Source organism: Tursiops truncatus, chromosome 10 (genome assembly GCF_011762595.2).
Source record: "Tursiops truncatus isolate mTurTru1 chromosome 10, mTurTru1.mat.Y, whole genome shotgun sequence".
NCBI classification, from domain to species: domain Eukaryota; kingdom Metazoa; phylum Chordata; class Mammalia; order Artiodactyla; family Delphinidae; genus Tursiops; species Tursiops truncatus.
In genome coordinates, this window is record NC_047043.1 from 13,478,788 (window position 1) to 13,501,186 (window position 22,399).

The 22,399-nt window shown below is 40.4% G+C and overlaps 1 protein-coding gene across 4 annotated transcripts in view; it reads left to right on the forward strand.

Moving 5' to 3' along the window:
* CAP2 (cyclase associated actin cytoskeleton regulatory protein 2) overlaps positions 1 to 22,399 on the forward strand; it is a 137,982-nt gene that overhangs the window by 90,774 nt on the left and 24,809 nt on the right. For 2 of the 4 annotated variants that reach the window (XM_019945238.2, XM_033863867.2), the window contains 3 exons: positions 6,242 to 6,385; positions 6,719 to 6,804; positions 14,155 to 14,260. The exons of 1 other annotated variant lie outside the window; for it this stretch is intronic. In XM_019945238.2, the coding sequence (XP_019800797.1) occupies positions 6,242 to 6,385; positions 6,719 to 6,804; positions 14,155 to 14,260 (336 nt within the window). The remainder of the gene's footprint in view (positions 1 to 6,241; positions 6,386 to 6,718; positions 6,805 to 14,154; positions 14,261 to 22,399) is intronic. One more of the 4 variants, XM_033863868.2, reaches the window with a different exon arrangement.

A 22,399-nucleotide genomic window follows, 5' to 3' on the forward strand; every position in this document is an offset into this window, starting at 1 on the left:
CATGGATTCCAGAAATAACAAGCTTATTTCAGTTTACTCAATGACACATCTTTGAGGTCAAACTCACAGAATTCGTTCCATCCCCTTACAAAAAAGCATGAGTGGGAATTTGGTTTTCCTTTTTGGGTAAAGTTTCTGCAGAGCTTGCTGATAAACTGAGATGAAGCTGATAATGGATCTCAACTCTTCAACTTTAAAGCAGAAACTAGGGTCATAAAGACATGGAGTCCTGAAATACTCTCCAAAGTACAGTCCCATTAAGCTAAGATAGTGCTTGGAAACACTCGCTGAAACTTGCAATTTGCACATGCATCTTCTCCAGTTCGGCCATTTTGACCTTCTGTTAAAGCCACAGAAACCTGGGGAAGGGCAAGGGAGATTTTTCAGCTAACCTTCACATGAGTCTTAAAAAATGATTTTCTTTCAGGGAAAAGTCTCTCGGAATGAAAGAAACCTGAGTGATAAGTTAAAAACAAAAAAATCTGGGTGAGACCTATGTAAAATTGGCCGATTTAAAGTCATTCCAAAGCACACTAGCTTTTAGCTGTGTCTGAAAAGCTGCCACCAATGCACACCATTGGAAAAAAACCCAGGATGCCTCTGAAATTTATCTCCCATCAGTGGAAAGCCCTTTTGTAGCGTTAATTGACATCAGTGCAATTCAACCTGTATTTATTGAGTATGCTTAATACATGCTTAATACTTAAAAAAGTGGAAGTTCCTCTAACAGCCCCCCACCGCCCCGCAATTCACTTTTCCTCTGATATCCCACACAGTCAGCCTTGATGGAAATCACACCATAACTCGAATGTTCTCTGTGGGGTATTTTTGTTTTTTTGCGGTACGGTGGGCCTCTCACTGTTGGGGCCTCTCCCGCTGCGGAGCACAGGCTCCGGAAGCGCAGGCTCAGCGTCCATGGCTCACGGGCCCAGCCGCTCCTTGGCATGTGGGATCTTCCCGGACCGGGGCACGAACCCGTGTCCCCTGCATCGGCAGGCGGACTCGCAACCACTGCGCCACCAGGGAAGCCCCTCTCTCTGTGTTTTTGATTGCAGCTGTGAAAGTACAGGATGAGCTGGAGACTGTCAGCCTCCTTTAAAGTACACGAGAATCCATCGGCACAGAATAAGAGCTGTGCTGCTTATTAGAGCTGTGCACATAGCCGTCGTACTTAGTCCTCTCAGCATTACTTTTTTTTTTTTTTTTTTTTTTTTTAATGAGGACAATTCTTCACGCAATTGCCAAACTAAGGCAGAAGGAAACTTTCTCAATCTTTTTGGTGCTTTCATCAGATAACCAATATAAAATATCTTCCAGAATACTCTGTCTCCTCAGACTTCAGAGTTTGTTCTTGGGAAGTTAGAGATAAACAAAGATGGCCTTAATAAATCTATCTAACACTGTAAATGTACAGTTTCTGGTTCTTTTTCCCCTTGGGGCAGTAGGCCAGATATCACTAACAATTCAGATATTCTGGCCTTTCTCAAAAAATGTCATGACATCAAGAATATCATGGCTTAAAAAGAAATGAAATTGAGTTATTTGTAGTGAGGTGGAGGGACCTAGAGTCTCTCATACAGAATGAAGTAAGTCAGAAAGAGAAAAACAAATACCATATGCTAACCATATATATGAAATCTAAAAAAAAAATGGTTCTGATAAACCTAGGGGCAGGACAGGAATAAAGACGCAGATGTAGAGAATGGACTTGAGGACATGGAGAGGGGGGAAGGGGAAGCTGGGACAAAGTGAGAGAGTAGCATGGACATATATACACTACCATATGTAAAATAGATAGCTAGTAGCATAGCATAGGGAGATCAGCTCGGTGCTTTGTGACCACCTAGAGGGGTGGGATAGGGAGGGTGGGAGGGAGGCGCAAGAGGGAGGGGATATGGGGATATATGTATACCTATAGGTGACTCACTTTGTTATACAGCAGAAACTGACACAACATTGTAAAGCAATTATACTCCAATAAAGATGTAAAAAAAGAAAAGAATATCATGGCTGAGCAAATCACTGGAGAAAATTAGGATGCTTTTTACTAGTGTTGCCATAATTAAAATTCAGCTGCCTTCTGGGAAAACCTGTATAACGCACCCTTGATTGGGTGTTGAATTTGGACTAAAAAGAACCCCTTGAAGAGGGAAGTGTTTCCCTTCTAAAGAGTGAAATTGCAGGGAGGGCATTTAAACCTGACTTTAGCAGTCATTCACCAAGAAAATGGAAGAGCTGTGTTTGGGGCAGGGACTGTTTAGAGGGGTTTTGTTTCTTTGTTGAGAGTTTGGGGGTGTTTGTTTGCTTTTCCTATACAGTCATTACACCCTCATATTAGTTTGCCAATGTTGCCAGAACAAAGTACCACAGGCTGGGTGGCTTAAACAACAGAAATGTATATTCTCACAATTCTGGAGATTGGTAGTCCGAGATCAAGGTGTCAGTAGGGTTGGCTGCCTCTGAAGCCTCTCTCCTTGGCTTGTAGACGGCTGTCTTCACCCTGTGTCCTCACATGGTCTTCCCTTGTGAGTGTGTGCATCCTCATCTCTTATAAGGACACCTGTCATATTGGTTTAGGGTCCACCCTCATGATGTCATTTTAACTGAAGCCCCTCTTTAAAGACCCTGCCTCCAAATACACTCACATTCTGAGGTCCTGGGGGTTAGGGCTTCAATATTTGAATTTGGGAAGGACACATTCAGCCCATAACAACCCTGATTCAGGGTCTTCTTGTCATACCTATGAGACCTTTCCTTTGTAATGGCCAGAAGGGAAAGTGAGAAGGTGGGAAGGTATTCATGAATTTTCCACAAGACCTGGCTAGCTTCTGCAGCAACCTTTTTTTGTTTTTCACTGCCTTCAGTATGGAAGAATTTTAAAAGTCCACTAACTTTGAAGGCATTATGTTAAGTGAAGTAAGTCAGAGAAAGACAAATACTGTATGATCGCACTTATATGTGGAATCTAGACAAACAAAACCCCACCAAACTCAGAAAAAGAGAGATTTGTGGTTACCAGAACTGGGGGCTGGGGGGAAGGGGGAGTCAGAGGAAGCTGGTCATAAGGTATAAACTTTCAGTTACAGATAAGTACTAGGGATGTACTGTACAGCGTAACAACTATAGCTAACACTGCTATATGATATGTAGGAAGGTTGTTAAAAGAGTAGATCCTAAGAGTTCTCATCACAGGGGGAAACTCTTTTTCCTTTTCTTTTTATTGTATCTATATCAGATGATGGATATTAATTAACTAAACCTATTGTAGTAATCATTTCACAGTATATGTAAATCAAACCATCATGCTGGTTTGATTTGCATATATTTACACCTTAAACTTATACAGTGATGTATGTCAATTATTTCTCAATAAAACAGGGGGAAAAAAGTCCACTGAGAACTTTAAGAACGCTTTGCTCTCTTTCCCTGTATTTCTTTTTGTTTCTCCCAAACAAAAACATGCCTCTGCAGCTGCAGATCTCAGTTAGAAAATGTTTTTCCTGACTTTGCATGTCAGTGATAGGAAAGAGCTGGTCAGTGAATCTTGTCAATCAGAGATTTTTAAACCGGCAGATGTCTTTGAGGTCTCCTGCTATTTCTCGAGCACTCACAGTGTACCTGACTCCTTACCAAGCACAGACATGTTCTCTCATTTACTCCTTCTAACAGCCATGTGAAGTGAGTGCCATTATCAACAGTATTTTGGAGATGTGATCACGGAATCATAGACAAGTTTGGCCACTTGTTTAAAGTTCTAGAGCTTAGTACACTGACTTGCAAGGACTTCAACCCAAGCAGTGTCATCCAGACCTGAGCCTTTACTCTCCCTTGCTGGGGAACTAAGATCCCACGTGCGGCACGGTGTGGCCAAAAAAAAAACCCAACCTTATACATGACATGCCCTCTGATAGTTTCTATTCTATTTCAGTTACTTTTTAAAAATACTGAACGTGACCCACTTAGCTGAGTCTGTCACAAACCTGAACTAGATGGCCTAGTTTAGACTCCCGGAACCCTAAAATCCTGTCAGCCTGCGTGGATGTTTATTTGGAGCCTCTCTTATCTTAAATACACAGACTGTTGGTTTGAGGCAAATGAATATTACGTATTACAGAGAACATCTTTTTTACCCCCAGTCTGAGCTAACTGAATAATAGTAATAATAATAATCACTTACGTTTATTGTGTCCATCCCATGTGCCAGAGGTTTAAGACGTCACCTCTCCTGTAGCGTATAAGCTGTAAGTATTACTATCTCTGATTTACAGATGAGGAGACCAAGGCTTTGGTTAAGTAGTTTGCTCAAGGCCTCATAAAGTGTCAGAGCAAAGATTTGAACCAAGGTCATTATCATTCCAAAGCCTTGATACACTTCTTTTAGGGGAGGGCATATACAGGGTCAAGAAGGAGAAGTGAGGGCCGGAAGCTACTGCAGCTGAGCATTATTTCTTCCCTGATGGTTTGCTGTCCCTGGCAGAAACAACTGTCCTAAAGGATGTTAAACTACCATTGTAGCAATGATTAAAATCTGCACCTGGGAGCTTTTCCAGTTCCCCCCGAAACCCAGGCCACCCCCAGACCAGTTAAATCAGAGTCTCTGGGGGTGGGGCCCAGGCCTGGTTTGTGTTTTTTTGTTTTTATTTTTAATTTATTTATTGCTGCGTTGGGTCTTCGTTGTTGCACACGGGCTTTCTTTAATTGCGTCGAATGAGGGCTACTCTTTGTTGCGGTTTGTGGGCCTCTCATTGCGGTGGCTTCTCTTGTTGCAGAGCATGGGCTCCAGGCACGCGGGCTTCAGCAGTTGTGGCACACGGGCTTAGCTGCTCTGCGGCATGTGGGATCTTCCCAGACCGGGGCTCGAGCCCATGTCCCCTGCATTAGCAGGCAGATTCTTAACCACTATGCCAACAGGGAAGCCCCCAAGGCCTGTTTTTGAAAGCTTCCAGGTGATTTCAATGTGTAGCCCAAGTTGAGAACCTTGAAGTTCAGTTAAGAACCTCTGAAGTCTTGGTTAAAGAAATTAAGGAGCTTTAAGGGGCTTTTCTATTTTAAAAGACTGTAAAATACTGCCAAAACCTCTTCAACTGCTTTTACAAAGCTGAAGTACAAACTGTTGCTGTTTCTTTGGAGGAAAAAAAAAAAAAAATCAGATAACTTTGTATCTGCTCTTCCAAACCAAAGAAAGTCAAGAATGCTATGGGGAGATGCTACAAGCACCAATCTCTGTGATACTTCATAACTCAGCTCACATAATTTTAGAAGTGTTTTTATGTGACTAGAAAAGTCAGTTGTTGAATCAATTAATCAGAAGTGAGAGGGGTGGGACTTCCTTGGTGGCAGTGGTTAAGAATCTGCCTGCCAACGCAGGGGACTTGGGTTCAAGCCCTGGTCTGGGAAGATCTCACATGCCACGGAGCAACTAAGACCACGCGCCAAAACTACTGAGCCTGTGCTACTGAGCCCATGTGCCACAGCTGCTGAAGCCCATACACCTAGAGCCCATGCTCTGCAACAAGAAAAGCCACCACAATGAGAAGCCCATGCACCGCAACAAACAGGAGCCCCCGCTCACCGCAACTAGAGAAAGCCCGCGCACAGCAACTAAGACCCAACGCAGCCAAAAATAAATAAATAAAAATTAAAAAAAAAAAAAAAAGAAGTGAGAGGGGTGAGTAGCCATCAGCCAAGTTGTCTGAGGATGATGCTGAAAACCAAACCAGACTAAGGGGACTATAAATATTATAAGCGGTTACATTTTCTTGCAGAGAGCCTCAGTGAAAGATTTCCACTTTTTCACATGGATTAGTAACTAAGGTTAAAAACCAAGGACCCTTCCTCACATCATTTTCCGACAGGAATAGGAAGATATCCTTTTACTAACTTCTACCTATCCCGATTTTAGACATGTGTTTCTAGGCTGTGATCTGTGCATTCCATTAGAAAATATAACTTGATCTACACTCAGTTTCACTGTGTTCCATGCAGCGGTCTCCGAAACAGGGACTGTATCATACTGCTGCGTTTTTTCCATGTCTCAGGAGACAGCATTAATAATGTAAGAAATCGCAGTCTTCATACTTCAGAAAATGAAAATACAGTATGACCATAAGAAAAAAGTCTGCTGGATTCTGAAAGCCCCTGACAAATGACAGGTGCTGAGTAGTCCTGCTTAGGCCAGCATGGGTGGAGGTGCTGTGCCTCCGTTCTGTCCTCAGTAACAGTGCTCAATGTTTGCTTCCAGAACGATGTGGCTGCACTTCTGAAACCAATATCGGAAAAGATTCAGGAGATCCAAACTTTCAGAGAGAGAAACCGGGGGAGTAAAATGTTTAATCATCTCTCGGCCGTCAGCGAAAGCATCCCTGCCCTTGGGTGGATAGCTGTGGTGAGTCTGGCTGGAATGTTGCCCCTGCACCTCCTCAGGTTTGTGGAGTGTTTGGGAGAACTCATGGCTGCCTTCAGGCTTCTCCATCCTCCGCCTGTTACATGAAAGGAAGATTCCCTTCAGGCTGAATACATCAGCTCTTTCTTACCCTTTTGAAGTTCAGGGCTTTGTGTTCTGAGATGTGGAAAGTGCTTCACTGATTTTACAGAGCAAGATTTGCCTCCAACTTTGAAGTCAACATCTGCATTGCTTCTCTTCTTCTTTAAGGCATTTTCTTTCTTATCCTATTATTTTTTTTCTTTCTATGCTTTGGTGATGGTCCTGTTCTCTCAGTCCCCCAAACCCGGCCCTTATGTCAAGGAGATGAATGATGCTGCCACCTTTTACACTAACAGGGTCTTAAAGGACTACAAACACAGGTACGTACCTTCTTTTATTGACCAGATTTTCAATTGATTGTTTGTTAGACATTTGTCCCCAAGCTTAATGTAGTTCATTACTGATTCCTTTCAAAGTCTAGTTTACTACAAATATTAAGGAAAAATCCCATCTTTGCAGGTAGAGCAAAGTGGAAAGTGAAATCAATGATCCAGATAATATGTGTGTTTTAGAAAGTCTGCCCCAGTTCTCTGGTAATGAATAAACTCTCCCCACGTGAATGCATGTCACTCTGTCATGTATCCCCACAATAATGAGAGAGATCTGTGATGGTTTGTGATGGACCAGCCCTAAATGGACAAACCTTTTACATTGATCAAAATAGAATTGGTGAGAGTTCCCTGGTGGCACAGTGGTTAGGAGTCCACCTGCCAGTACAGGGGACATGGGTTCGATCCCTGGTCTGGGAAGATCCCACATACCACAGATCAACTAAGCCCAAACATCACAACTACTGAAGCCCACGTGCCCTAGAGCCTGTGCTCTGCAACAAGAGAAGCCACTGTAATGAGAAGCCCATGCACAGCAAAGAAGAGTAGCCCCTGCTCTCCGCAACTAGAGAAAGCCCACGCGCAGCAACAAAGACCCAACGCAGCCAAAAATAAATAAAATTAAAAAAAAATAGAATTGGTGGGTGAGGAGAGAAAATAAACGGGGCTTAGGAAATGAAGTATAAATGAGGAACAGAGATGAGATGAGACAATAAACCAGGCCAATGAGAGGGAAACCAGAGATTGCGTTAAGATGAAATACAGTTGGGTGGACAAGAGAGACGTCTGTAAGAACAGCCGCCATTCAAAGTGCTGTTGAAAGTACAGATGAGACTGAACCAACAGGTTTTGCCTGGAGAGCCAGCTTAAAAGGACATTGCGTTCTCCAGCACAAGTAATAGATCCTAGAGAGCCGCAAACTGGGGCTAGAATTGGAAATGGGACTAAATGGGGAGAGGCCAGAGCTGAATAGACAGGAAGATATCTCTGAACTGCTGAAGGGGTGTCATGAGATCCCTCACCTCTGATGATGTCACGGCCTGCCTTGTCAACAGCTGGCAAGATGTGATGTGGCTGATGCTTCATCATGCAGGAAAGAAATTAGGTGAAAATAAGAGCAACAAAGTTCCACCCCCTGGGCACTGAGCTCAGAGTGAATCCCCCTCTGAGCCCTTAGGTGACGGGAGTAGAAATGATCATCAGTCAGCAAATGCAGGGGTTCCTGCATTTCACTCACAGACCCAGACTGTCCAGATGAAAGGAAACTTGAGGACCTGAATAGTCTGGATAATTGCTTCAATTCACTTCTTTCTATTACTAACATAGATCTAAAAATATGAGCCAGAAGAACAGGTTTTTAAGTAGGAAAAGAAGAAAACAACATTATAAGACAAATTTTGTATGGGATATAGAAAAATTGCACAGAATGTGTAAATAAATACCTCCTGTAGTCCCAGGTCATTGACCAATGTTACATATTCAAAACTTGCATAACTATTTCTTTTATAGGTTATTTTTGGTTTTAATAAACATTGAGTAGATACAGAAGAATATTTATAAATATATGTAAGATATAAAAATTACAATACAAAAAATACCCATACATCCACCAATCATTTTAAGAAATATGTACCAATACTTTCTTTTTTTACTAAAAAATAACAGTCACTCTCAGCAATCCCACTCTTAGGTGTATTTCCAAAAGAAATGAAAACATGTCCACACAAATGCTTGTACATGAATGTTCATAGCAGCATTATTTATAGTAACCAGAATGTGCTACTGATGAATAGACAAATGAAGTGTATTTGTCCATCAGCTGATGAATAGACAAATAACCTGTATACCCATACAATGGTATATTATTCAGCCATTTTAAAAAATGAAATATACAAGTAGCAGTATGGATGAGCCTTGAAAACATTATGCTGAGTGAAAGAAGTCAGACACAAAAAAACACATATCGTATGATTCCATTTATATGAAATTCCAGGATAGGCAAATCCCTAGAGACAGAAAGTAGGTTAGCAGTTGTCTAGGGCTGGGGAAGTTGGGTGGAAATGTGGAGTAACTGCTAATGGGTGTAGGATTTCTTTTGGGGGTGATGAAAATGTTCTAAAACCACTGTGTTAATGACTGCACAATTTGAACTAAACTATTGAATTGTACACCTTAAATGGATGAATTGCCTGGGATGTGAATTATATCCCAATAGAGCAATTATACTAAACAACATAAGACAAAATCCAGCCGCAGTGTTTCCATCCCCTCATAGAGTTTAGTCATTCTATGTTAGCAAAACAGGTCTCAGAGCTTTTAGGAAGCACAGCTCTCGAGACAGACTTCCGCCCACCTCTTTTCCTCCTGAGGTCTCTCCCACCCTAAGGAAACTTTGGTTAAATTACTGATACTCAGTAACAGACTCCCTGCACCCAGAGAACTGTGTTTGAGGCAATTGTGCCCAATGATATAACTCCAAATGTTGCCACTTTGTGTTGGAGACTATAGCACTGTGCAGTATGAATGAGAAGAGGCAAAATGGGCATAGAGGGAACCTACCTCAACATAATAAAGGCCATATATGACAAACCCACAAACAAACATCATACTCAATGGTGAAAAACTGAAAGCATTTCCACTAAGATCAGGAACAAGACAAGGATGTCCACTCTTGCCACTCTTATTCAGCATAGTTTTGAAAGTCTTAGCCATGGCAGTCAGGGAAGAAAAAGAAATAAAAGGAATACAAATTGGAAAAGAAGAAGTAAAACTGTCACTGTTTGCAGATGACATGATACTATACATAGAGAATCCTAAAGATGCCACCAGAAAACTACTAGGACTAATCAATGAATTTGGTAAGGTTGCAGGATACAGAATTAATGCACAGAAATCTCTGGCATTCCTATACACTAACAACAAAAAATCAGAAAGAGAAATTAAGGAAACAATCCCATTTGCCATCACAACAAAAAGAATAAAATACCTAGGAATAAACCTACCTAAGGAGGCGAAAGACTTGTACTCAGAAAACTATAGAACACTGATGAAAGAAATCAGAGATGACATAAACAGATGGAGAAATATACCATGTTCTTGGATTGGAAGAATCAATATTGTGAAAATGACTATACTACCCAAAGCAATCTAAAGACTCAGTGCAATCCCTATCAAACTACCAATGGCATTCTTCACAGAGTTAGAACAAAAAATTTTACAATTTGTATGGAAACACAAAAGACCCCAAATAGCCAAAGCAATCTTGAAAAAGAAAAATGGCGCTGGAGGAATCAGGCTCCCTGACTTCAAATTATACTGCAAAGCTACAGTAATCAAGACAGTATGGTACTGGCACAAAAACAGAAATGTAGATCAATGGTACAGGATAGAAAGCTCAGAGATAAACCCACACACCTATGGTCACCTAATTTATGACAAAGGAGGCAAAAACATACAGTGGGGAAAAGACAGTCTCTTCAATAAGTGATGCTGGGAAAACTGAACAGCTACATGTAAAAGAATGAAATTAGACTACTCCCTAACACCATACAGAAAAATAAACTCCAAATGAATTAAAGACCTAAATGTAAGACCAGACACTATAAAACTCTTAGGAGAAAACATAGGAAAAACACTCTTTGACATAAACCACAGCAAGATCTTTTTTGACCCACCTCCTAGAGTAATGAAAATAAAAACAAAAATAAACAAATGGGACCTAATGAAACTTAAAAGCTTTTGCACAGCAAAGGAAACCATAAACAAGACAAAAAGACAACCCTCAGAATGGGAGAAAATATTTGCAAATGAAACAACAGACAAAGGATTAATCTCCAAAATATACAACCAGCTCATGGAGCTCAATGTCAAAAAAAACAAACAATTCAATTTAAAAATGGTCAGAACACCTAAATAGACATTTCACCAAAGAAGACATACAGATGGCCAAGAGGCACATGAAAAGATGCTCAACATCACTAATTATTAGAGAAATTCAAATCAAACCTACAATGAGGTATCACTTCACACCAGTCAGAATGGCCATTATCAAAAAATCTAGAAGGAATAAATGCTAGAAAGGGTGTGGTGAAAGGAGAACCCTCCTGTACTGTTGGTGGGAATGTAAATTGATACCACTATGGAGAACAGTATAGAGGTTCCTTAAAAAACTAAAACTAGAACTACCATATGACCCAGCAATCCCACTACTGGGCATATACCCTGAGAAAACCATAATTCAAAAAGAGACATGTACAACAGTGTTCATTGCAGCACTATTTACAATAGCCAGGACATGGAACCAACCTAAATGTCCATGGACAGATGCATGGATAAAGAAGATGTGGCACATATATACAATGGAATATTACTCAGCCATAAAAAGAAATGAAGTGGAGTTATTTGTAGTGAGATGGATGGACCCAGAGTCTGTCATACAGAGTGAAGTAAGTCAGAAAGAGAAAAACAAAACACTGTATGCTGGCATGTATATGTGGAATCAAAAAAAATGAAAGATAAAAAATGGTACTGATGAACCTAGTGGCAGGGCAGGAATAAAAACATAGTCATAGAGAATGGACTTGAGGACACGGCGGGGGAGGGGGAAGCTGGGGCGAAGTGAGAGTAGCATGGACATATATACACTACCAAATGTAAAATAGTTAGCTAGTGGGAAGCAGAAGCATAGCACAGGGAGATCAGCTCGGTGCTTTGCCATGACCTAGAGAGTTGGGTTAGGGAGGGTGGGAGGGAGACGCAAGAGGGAGGGGATATGGGGATATATGTATGCACATGGCTGATTCACTTTGTTGTACAACAGAAACTAACACAGAATTGTGAAGCAATTATACTCCAATAAAGATCTATTTAAAAATTTTAAAAAAGAAAAAAAATGAAATGCAAGACAATCTGCTCTGCTCACATAAAAATAGCAGTTCAGGAAAGAACAAGCCTAAGTTGCAAAAATATGTCAGTATGAACAGGCCATGACGACTGCAACATCATAAAAGACCTCTTTACCTAGTCCTTTCTCGGAATATACAGAGGTGCCTATTCAAGACACCTAAGTCTCTGCCGTTTTGCGTATCACCCTTGGAGGCCATTTTTGTTTTTATCTCAGTTCATCAGCTCCTGTTCTCCTCCCAGTCCCTACTTGAGTGTATCTTGGGCCCATGGGTGTGAGTGATTCTCCCCAGGTGGTAGTATAGCCAAGAGGGTTAGGGATTCCCCTTTTTTGTACATACACAAAGAGAGTATAGTATTTGCTCCTCAATGTCGGCTATTAATTAGAAAATGTACTTCTGACAGCATCAAGGACAGTTCACTTAAACTTAATGGGCCACCTGAAGAGTGTGTAACATGCTGGGGAAATGCAGCCACGGGTGTGGATTTATTCACCTCACTTCCACAAGTAGCCAGACCAGTCCCAAGTCACCGGTGAGCTTCCAGGATCAATAACCCAAAGCAAGCCCAATACTCCACAACCAGTCACTCAACACCCATTTATGGGTGCACCCAAGCCGGCTGTGTCTTCCTTCTGTGTGAGCTCAGTGAGGGCTGTGGGGTGTTGCAGACTCATTGATGAGGCATCGCCAGTGAGGCAGGCTCGTTGCTGCCTGCCTGACAGACGAGCCGTGGGTGGAGGAGGTGAAAGGCAGGCTTCCTTGTGGTTTACTCAGAAGGGCTGTGGCCAGTGGACTCTGCATCTGTGCAACCTTTTCGACTGGCTTGGCTGGTTGCTTGGCTCTTTTTCAATAAATGAATAGAGCAGGTTAATTATTTTGACTTTCTAGAGGTAAGACCTCTCTGAGTCATAATCATTAAGAGTCACACGTCCTTCCCATAGCTTCTTACAGGGGAAGTGGAACTGAGGCTGGGTTTGCAGCTCTGGAGGTAGAGTTGAGTCCTTCTCAATTTGTTGTCTCTTAGAAACTGACTTCAGGTTAAAAGGCACCATATTGTTATGCCTTATTACAAGTTTTGCTAGAACTTTCTTCAAGTTAAAATCATACTGTAATAGTTAAAAGAAAAATGAATTTGCCTATGCAGGTTTGGACTTTATCCTTTGTTAAACTTTTTAATAGAAGTGTACTGAACGTGCAGCCTGCTTTTTCTAGAATGCCTACAGACGTGTGTTGTATGTACATACACCTGTACATATGCACATGTATGTATTAAATGACCATATATATAAATATATGGGTTTGGGTTTTGATTGTAAAAGTGAGAAAGCGACAATGAAATATTTCATAGATTTGATCATTATAGTCAGTAAATCTGAAGATGTAGAACAGAATCACACTCATGTTTTCCCTCTTCGAGGGGCAGATAATTAGACTTCAGTTCCCCATTTCCCTTGTCTTAAATGGCACGACTTAATACAATGGGATTCTAAACATGCTTGTGGTACTCAGCTTTTCAAGGAAAACAAGATATGTCCAGAGACAAGTCATTACTGACAAGAGCTTGAATAATAGAGATTTCCTTCCGTGATTGTCTTCAGATTAATGGCCCAGGTTTGTGATTAAATTTTTGTTAACTGAGATTTCATCATTTTCTCATTTACCACTACTTTATTCAAAGTAGGAAAAAATGTGTGAGTGGAAATAATCCAAAGGAAATGCAACTATTTTTGCCTACCTATAAATTTAATATTTCTAACAGTTCTCCCAATCCTGTAGATTAATCCAGCTTTAAAAGTTGGATTAACATTTTACCACTTCTTGGTTCAGTAAAATTGGAATAAAAATACCAGTCATGCCCTGCCTCACTTGCATTTGTCATTATGAGTATCAAATTGAAGTAATTTAAGTGACTGTCCCTTTAGAAGTATTGAGTGTTACCCATTTGTAGGAAGTCATTTTTCTTACTATAGCAACTTTCCGTATCAGCCCAGAATTCTCCAATTTGGTTATACTTTCAACCGAATAATTCCACAAATTATTAGAAAACAAACCAAAGGACGTTTTCAGGACCATTCTCCTGCCTGAAAGTACATTGTTTTTCATTTTGCATCAGAAGCAGTACGGAGAGAAATGGTCTCCCCTCCATGTTCATCTCCCCGTGAGAGATGACACGAGGATGAACTGACTAAGTTTGGTGGATGCTCTCTCTGTGGGCCTCTCTGCTCCGCACTGGAGCTCAGGGCACTCAGCTCCTTTCAGGGGAAACCAGGACCACCATCCTTTCAAGGTTCTTTTCAGAATCAGTCCACACCGACTGGTCTAGAAAGACAGTTGTTCCAGGGTCATCTGGAGCCTTAGTTACTGGACTGCCATGTGCTCCCCAATGTCTTTAAATAGATCCTAAATCCACTCTCTTCCACTCTCTTTTATGACAAAGTGATTTACGCCATGTGGATTGGGTAAAGTCGTATTTGAACATATGGAGTGAGCTTCAAGCATACATCAAGGAACACCACACTGCAGGCCTTACTTGGAGCAAAACAGTAAGTACCCAGCCCTCTTCCACCTGAGTAACAAAAGGTCATAAAACTATTCATTCTTGGTAGCCTGGCAATTTTAGAATTTACCTCAAGGAAAACATAAGATAAAATATACGTGCAGAAGCTGCTTATGAAAATGCCATTGTCATAGGAAAGTCTGGAAACTACCTATATGACACAGAAAAAGAAAATGGTTGAGTTGTCAGAAGAACCCAGTGAAATACTCTGGGGTCATTACGATACCACATATGGTGGTTACATGGGAAATGATTTACCAGTCAATGTTAAGTGATAAAGTAGAATGCAAAAGTTAAGAGCACTAAGACGGCATACGTATTAAGAAACTGTGTGAGTAAAATCGAAGGAAACAAGAAGATTTGAAAATAGTTATAATTTTAAGAAGATAGAATTATGAATAGAATGTTTTTTAAATGTTTTATATTTCCCTTTTGGCATTTAAAAATTTACTAAGTAATATGTTTCAATACTTCGGTAATCCTAGTGCTTTGAATGGTATCCTAGTCCTAGGATAAAATCCCAGCTGTGTCTGTTCCGACTTGAATTCCCACATGAGATTCTAATCTGACTTTTGCCTTCCTCTTCACCTTGTCTCTCCTGTCTTCCCCGTCTCACTGGCCCAGCACTACCAAACTACTTGTGGAATTCTGAACACATGCAGTGCTTAGAATGAACCAAATCAAAATGTCATTGTTTCAAAATTTGCAAGCCTCATGTTGTTTAACCTTTATTGTGATGTCCTGAACATATATCATGCTGTATGACCTGAGTTCCCTGGGGAACCCTCTTCCCCAAGACTCAGTTTCAACATCATCTCTTTAAGAAACTTCCATTGAGGGCAGTTCCCTGATGGTCCACTGGTTAGGACTTGGTGCTTTCACTGCCGTGGGCTTGGGTTCAATCCCTGGTCAGGGAGCTAAGATCCTGCAAGCTACACAGCTTGCCCCCCCCCCAAAAAAAAAAGAAACTTCCATTGATCTCCCTTGGTGCCCCATCTGGTTTGATGCCTCTCCTCTATGCCTCCTTCATATCTTCAGTATACCTCAGTCATATCCCTTTACATATAGAATTGTAATTTTTTTGTGTGTTTATGGAGCTCTCCCACTGGATTGGAAACTCATCTCTGTCTCCAGCCCCTTGCATAGTGCCTGGCATGGAGTAAGTACTCAGTAAATAGTTTGAACTAAATCGTGAATTAGGGTACTCTTAGGATCGTCCGTGCTCTTTAAAATCTCTGCACTTGCTATAAAAAGGCTTCCCGTGGAAACTTCAGTCCATTAGAAATGAATGTTACCTTTCAGTTGTCACAGTGGATGGTCTAACCAGAGTAAATGTTGGGAAGATGAAGTGGCATATTTGTGAACTCAGTTTAAAGGTAGAACCCTCACTCTCCCCACAGTCGTAACCAGCAGCTAACCTTCACGCAGAACGTTGCTTTCAGTAGCATGGGCGTTATACCAAGGCAGAGTTTGTGTTTTTTCAAAGCAGTGTAGGACTTCTACACTTGTTCCCCAACACTTGTGGTACAAATGTTAACACTGACCACTAGAGACTGATGCTTCTTTTTATTTTCTACTTTGCCTGTTTTCTCCATAAGAAATGCAAGATACAGTAAGTTGATTATTTTTCTTCTGCCCACAACATTATGATTCTGTAAAGAGAGTTCATAAACATTTGAAGGGTTTTAATATGGAAGGGTATGTGTGGAGGTAGGTGGGTCTTTGTGTAGACTAATTGGAATTATTTTTCATACATTTCAAATGAGATGCTGTTTTGTTATAGATCAATTTGTCATAAAGGGTAATTGTCACATGTTTGCCATGGAGATAGGACATCATGACAAAACAGAAAACTAAACATCAAGAGTCCTTGGATGTCTTATTATTTCATGATAGATAAATGGAAAAGGAATGAGAATCCATTTGTGGAAAATAATCATGTCAACAGACATTGGCCTATTAAGTCTCCAATAGTGCCCATGGAAAATGAATAGAAAATTACTTTTTAAATGGTTTGAATACCTTTAATGCAATGTACAAAGCTGAGTAATTATGTTTTGAATATAAAAAAGAAGGATCGATTATTACAGATAAATAAATGTAGTTGTTTTCCTTTGTTCTAGAGTGAACACCTATCTTTTCATCATGTTCGTTAGAAATATATGCTTTGTAACAATGAGTTTGAAACTTTTAAAGGCAACCCATAGTGAGAAATGTATTTTACACACACACACACACACACACCCTTCTCACAATACTAAAACAAGTTTCACAAAACAGTACTTTCTTCCACCACGTGGAATTCAGATATTTTCTTTTGTGTTTTACTTCATTTTTAAATAAAATCCTGGCTGAGACCCACTAAATTGATTCCGTGATCCACTAATGGGTCACATCCCACATTTTGAAAAACATGTTATAGAACATAAATGTTATATAAATATAAATATTTATTTATTTATATAAAATATAACCCTTACAGCATACATTAGGAGGTGTGGATTGCCATGGTCATAATGACAGCTATAATATAACCCTTACAGCATACATTAGGAGGTGTGGATTGCCATGCTCATAATGACAGCTATAATATAACCCTTACAGCATACGTTGGGAGGTGTGGATCGCCATGGTAATAATGACAGCTCTTATTTATTGAGCACATGTTATGATGTGGGCAAATCCTATTTAAAATGGTAATCGTTATAAAGCAGAGCATCTACTTCACTTCTTTCATGGGAAAGTAGTATGATAAAGTTTTGGCCAGATATTAAAAGTGAGGAATGATTATGTAAGAAAATGTTGGTTCAGTGATAACATCATATATACAAAATCTTTTGACAAACTTTAAGATATATGCATAGAAATATATTTCCTAATATTTTTATCTTCTTCTAAAGTTTGGGGTTAAAAAAACTATTACAGAGTATATTATAAAAATTATAGTTTTTCATTTTAAATCTAAATTAGTAAAAACTATATGAAAGATTCCAAAACATAATCCCTAGAATAAATCAAACTGATTTCTTCTCATTTACTATGGCCTGTTGACATACCAGCAAAATAACTCATAAACAGTTACAGCCAGTATCACAGCGTTATTGCAAAGAGGGAAAAGGCTGTTAGAATTATCTGATCAAATTGCTTTTGGGAGGAAAAAAAAAATAAAAATCATTTCATTTATTTGCCCACTTATCACAAGTCTGCAAAAAGTATGCAGAAGGGTGGGGTGTTGGCACTCATTGTCACTACAATATTCAGAAGTTTTAAGAAATGCATTCCATCTCAATGGACAAAGTCAAGAAGCTTATGGCGACTTAACAGCTCAAGTATTTTGAGTAACCATTGTTTTCTTCTATTTTCAAATTGGATTTTGAGATTTGAGCTCTATGGGGTGTTAGTGACCAACAGCATGCTGCTCTAGACTGAGTTTCCAAGCTTGCATTGCTCTGAGAAATGCTCTTTCCCTTGAGTTAACAGTTGGAACTGAACTTGCTGTTCCCACCTCCTAGCCTTTGTGTTCAGACTGCAGCTGTGCCAGGCAACTGTTGTGCCCTTCAGTTGTTCCACAAAATGTAAATCTTTGAGGCCAGCAATTTTTCAGGACAGTGATTGGAGAGAGGGTCCGTGTGTGTGCACAAGTGTGCTGGCTTCGGGGTGGGTGCGTTTTGGGGGAGGAAGCAGCTGTGGAGTAATCTATCTGGAATTTCTTGTTACATTTACTGTGGTAAATGGAATCTTCTCATTCGGTCAGCTTTTTTTCACATGACCATGGACTGGAAAGACTCTGTACCAGAAATGACTTGCAGTTTTCAGTTAGTTTAATTATTGGGAACCCTTTTCCATATTAATTTACAGTTTCCTCAGCCCTGGGTTTCAAATGCACTTTGTTGAATAAATTGATCTCTTGGCAGGAACCCAATAGAGACACTATTATTTATCATCCCTTGCAGTTGGTCAGATTTGTAATATTCGTTGGCAGTTCCTGCAAATCAGATAACTTAAGCTGAAAGACAGATGCCTGATCTTTACGCTTATAATGACCGCAATAACTGATTCTTTTTATGAATTGTCCAGATCAGCATTCCAACTTTTATTCTATTCTCTGTAGATCTGGCCAGGAAAAGGTCATGAAGATAGTTCTATGAATAGGATACAGTGTGGTTGTTTTCTTAACTTTCTGGTGTGAAATTTGTTGACATATTTTTGTCCTTTTATGTGTCTTTCCAAGTTAGTTTTGAGAATAGCCAGGGTATAATTATTTGTAGAATAGAGTAAAACTACACATAGATGGATGTATATAAAGTCTTACGTTGTGGTGATGTAATTCTTTCTACTGATAATGTGGATTTTTAAAATCTATACACCAGTTGTCATCTATCCTAACCTCCCCTGAACCTCCAGTAAATGAAATCACTGGGAGTGGTCACAATTATAGACAAGGCGGGGTTTGATTTTTCTCAAAGCAGGACACTCTATGATCACTCCTTTTCCTCCAGTTAGATATTTCTTTTCAGCCTGTTTCTCAATGTAAAGGCCAAATGTCCATTAACAAAGCAAAAGTTTAACAGTTTGCTGGTGATCAAATTAAAACACAGCCAGAGGGTATCCTGACTCATAAATAATGTAGACTCTGTAGCACATGATTAAATATGTATGTCTCGTAAGTTTTCAAGTCTTCCGGCCTCTCTGGTTTCCTCTTGATTTTTACAAGCAAAAACTGTCCTCAATCTTTTATATCAAAATTTTCATTTAGAACTCGTACCAAACCTGTGCCTTAGGTTTATTAATCAAGGTGAATAGGTGAAACCTCAGCTGGTGTGTTGTTTGTCTAGACCACAAGCTCACTGAATACCTCTATAGGTCTACGGAGAGTGGGTCTCTCCAGTCTACCTGACCATATCGGTGGTCAGTCTAGTCATCACTCCTGGGTTTTTAGCTCCCTTTCGGGGCTTTGGGTAGACAGTTCCTTTCGTTCTCCTCTGGAAGAGATCCAGACTGCTCAGAGGGAGTTAGGGGTGTTGTTGACTAACAAAGGAGCTCTAAACACACAGATAATGAAGTTAGGTTGGAAACAGCTCTGAGCTCAGCCTGAAAGAGACTACAGAAATTAAACAAATGTAGCTTAGGCGCCCACCTTCTGTGCACCAGCTTCTCAGCAAGGTGCTGAGAATACAAAGATGGGTACGTGACACAGTAGACACAGTTCCTGTCCACAGAAACTTACATTCTAGCCAAAGAACATAAAAATGATACAACGTGATAGAATAGGGTGAATAGCATGCTAGAGGTAAGCAGAAACACGATGCTTACATAGACCAGGAAGACATGGAAGGAATACTCAATCCCGTAGTACAGTGTGGTTCTTGGGCAAGCAGCAATCTGGAGACTTGTTAGAAACGCAGAATCTCAAACATCACCCCAGACCTCCTGAATCAGAACCTGCATTTTAACAAGATTTCCCCCGGTGATTTATATGCATATTAAAATTTGAAAAGCACTGCTCTAGTATAGTCATGCTGGACCAAAGGAGTACAATTTGTGGGAGACTCAAGGAAGACCATTAGTTTTTACTCATTCATTTGTTTAGTAATTCATTTACTTAATAACCATTTATTGGATACCCACCTTGTACAAAGCACACACCAGACATTGTATTAATGCTACAGTTTCTGCCATCAAGCATCAGGTTTTAATTACAATGCAAAAAAATAAATAACAATACAAGGCCATGTTGGAAAATAAACCTTGCTAATTAGACTTCTGCGTGGGCAGGAAGGGCAACAAAGGGCTACATTTGGTATGAGTCTTGTTTTGTTTTGTTATGGTTTTTGGTTTTGTTTTGTTTTTATTGAAGTGTGGTCGATTTATAATATATTAGTTTCAGGTGTGCTGATTTGGGTCTTGAAGGACAGCAGGAGTTCCCTAGGCAAACAGTAAAGGAAAGGGCAGTTCTTAGCTGAGAATTCAGCAGAGAATTGGGCACAAAGGACATGAACTAAGTACTTTGACAGAAAAGCTGTTAGTTTTGCAGAGCTGAACATGGCAAGAGATGAGGCCAGAAAGGCAAGTTGGGGCCATATGGTGGAATCCTTACATGTTATCCTAAGAAGATGGGTCCATATGTGGTGTGCAGGGTTTTTTCGTTCCCCACAGGCTTTTTTTTTAATTGAAATAAAGTTGATGTACAATATTATGGTAATTTCAGGTGTATTACATAGTGATTTGACCTTTGCATACATTACGAAATGTTCACCACAATAAGTCTAGTAACTATCATTTCCTAAAGTTATTACAGTATTATTAACCATATTCCTTGTGCTGCATATTACATCCCTGTGGCTTATTTATTTTATAACTGTAAGTTTGTACCTCTTAACCCTCTTCACTGATTTTGCCTACCACTATCCCCCTCCCCTCTGGCAACTACCCGTTTTTTTCTCTGTATCTATAAGTCTGTTTCATTTTGTTTTGTATGATTGTTTGGTTGGTTTTTTAGATTCCACATATAAGTGAGATCATATGGTATTTTTCTTACTCTAACTTATTTCACTTAGCATAATACCCTCTAGATCCATCCATGTTGTCACAAATGGCAAGATTTCATTTTTTTAGTATTTATTTATTTATTGTTTATTTTGGCTGTGCTGGGTCTTACTTGTGGCATGCATGTGGGATCTAGTTCCCTAACCAGGGATCGAACCTGGGCCCCTGCCTTGGGAGTGTGGAGTCTTACCCACTGGACCACCAGGGAAGTCCCAAGATTTCATTTTTATGGCTGAGTAATATTCCATTGTATATACTTGATATCTTCTTCTTACCACATCTTCTTTACCCATTCACCTGTTGATGGACACTTAGGTTGCTTCCATATCTTGGCTATTGTAAATAATGGTGCATTGAACATAGGGGTACACCATAGGTTTTTAAGCAGAAAGTTACTCACTATAAATAATGATCTAGTAATTGTTCAGGATAAATGGAAAAGGGGAGAGACTAGAGGCCCTAATACATGTTAGGAGACTTTAGTGGATGCCCAGGATGGGATAATGAGTATGTGACCTTGAGTGTGACAAAGGCAATGGAATGCAAGAGATGAAATGGACACTGAGTTGGAGGACAAAAAGAGAGAGAGAAATCAAATCTAAACTCAAAGTTTCCAATCTGGAAGTCTGGGAGAATAATAGTAACATCAATAAAAATAGGGATATTGACAGGAGGAGCTGGTAGAGAAGCAAGAAAAATATTCACCTGAGTTTTCACCATGTTGCATGTGAGGCACAGGTGAGATGTCCATCTAGATGGGGAGGTGGAGCAGGCAGGTGAAATGCAGGTCTGAAGTTCACTGAAGGGGAAGACCTAGAGATGATAAACAGAAGAGAAGATAGAAAAAGAGAATATGATGAAGGATAAAACCTGGGGGGACACTGTTACTTAAGAATGGAATAAATCGGGCTTCCCTGGTGGCGCAGTGGTTGAGAGTCCGCCTCCCGATGCAGGGGACATGGGTTCGTGCCCCAGTCCGGGAAGATCCCACATGCCACGGAGTGGCTGGGCCTGTGAGCCATGGCCGCTGGGCCTGCGCGTCCGGAGCCTGAGCTCTGCAACAGGAGAGGCCACAGCAGTGAGAGGCCTGCGTACCGCAAAAAAAAAAAAAAAAAGAATGGAATAAATCGGGCTTCCCTGGTGGCACAGTGGCTGAGAGTCCGCCTGCCGATGCACGGGACACGGGTTCGTGCCCCGGTCCGGGAGGATCCCACATGCCGCGGAGCGGCTGGGCCTGTGAGCCCAGGAGAGGCCACAGCAGTGAGAGGCCCACGTACCGCAAAAAAAAAAAAAAAGTGGAATAAATCAATCAAAGAGACAAAGACAAGAAAGAGGAGGAGAACTAAGAGCTGAGGGTCTCAAAGCTCTAAGAACAATGGGTTGGCTGATCACCTATGACAATCTGGGGAGGGTAAGGTTAGAAAAAGGCTGCCAACATCTATCTTATTATTGACTTTTAGAATGCAATTTCTGAAGGGCTGGAGGTAGATGCAGTTTTACAGAATCATGGAGCAAAAAGATTTTGTGTAATGATCTCGTCATTACTTATGGACCAGGTGTCTGACTAGATGGATTATTG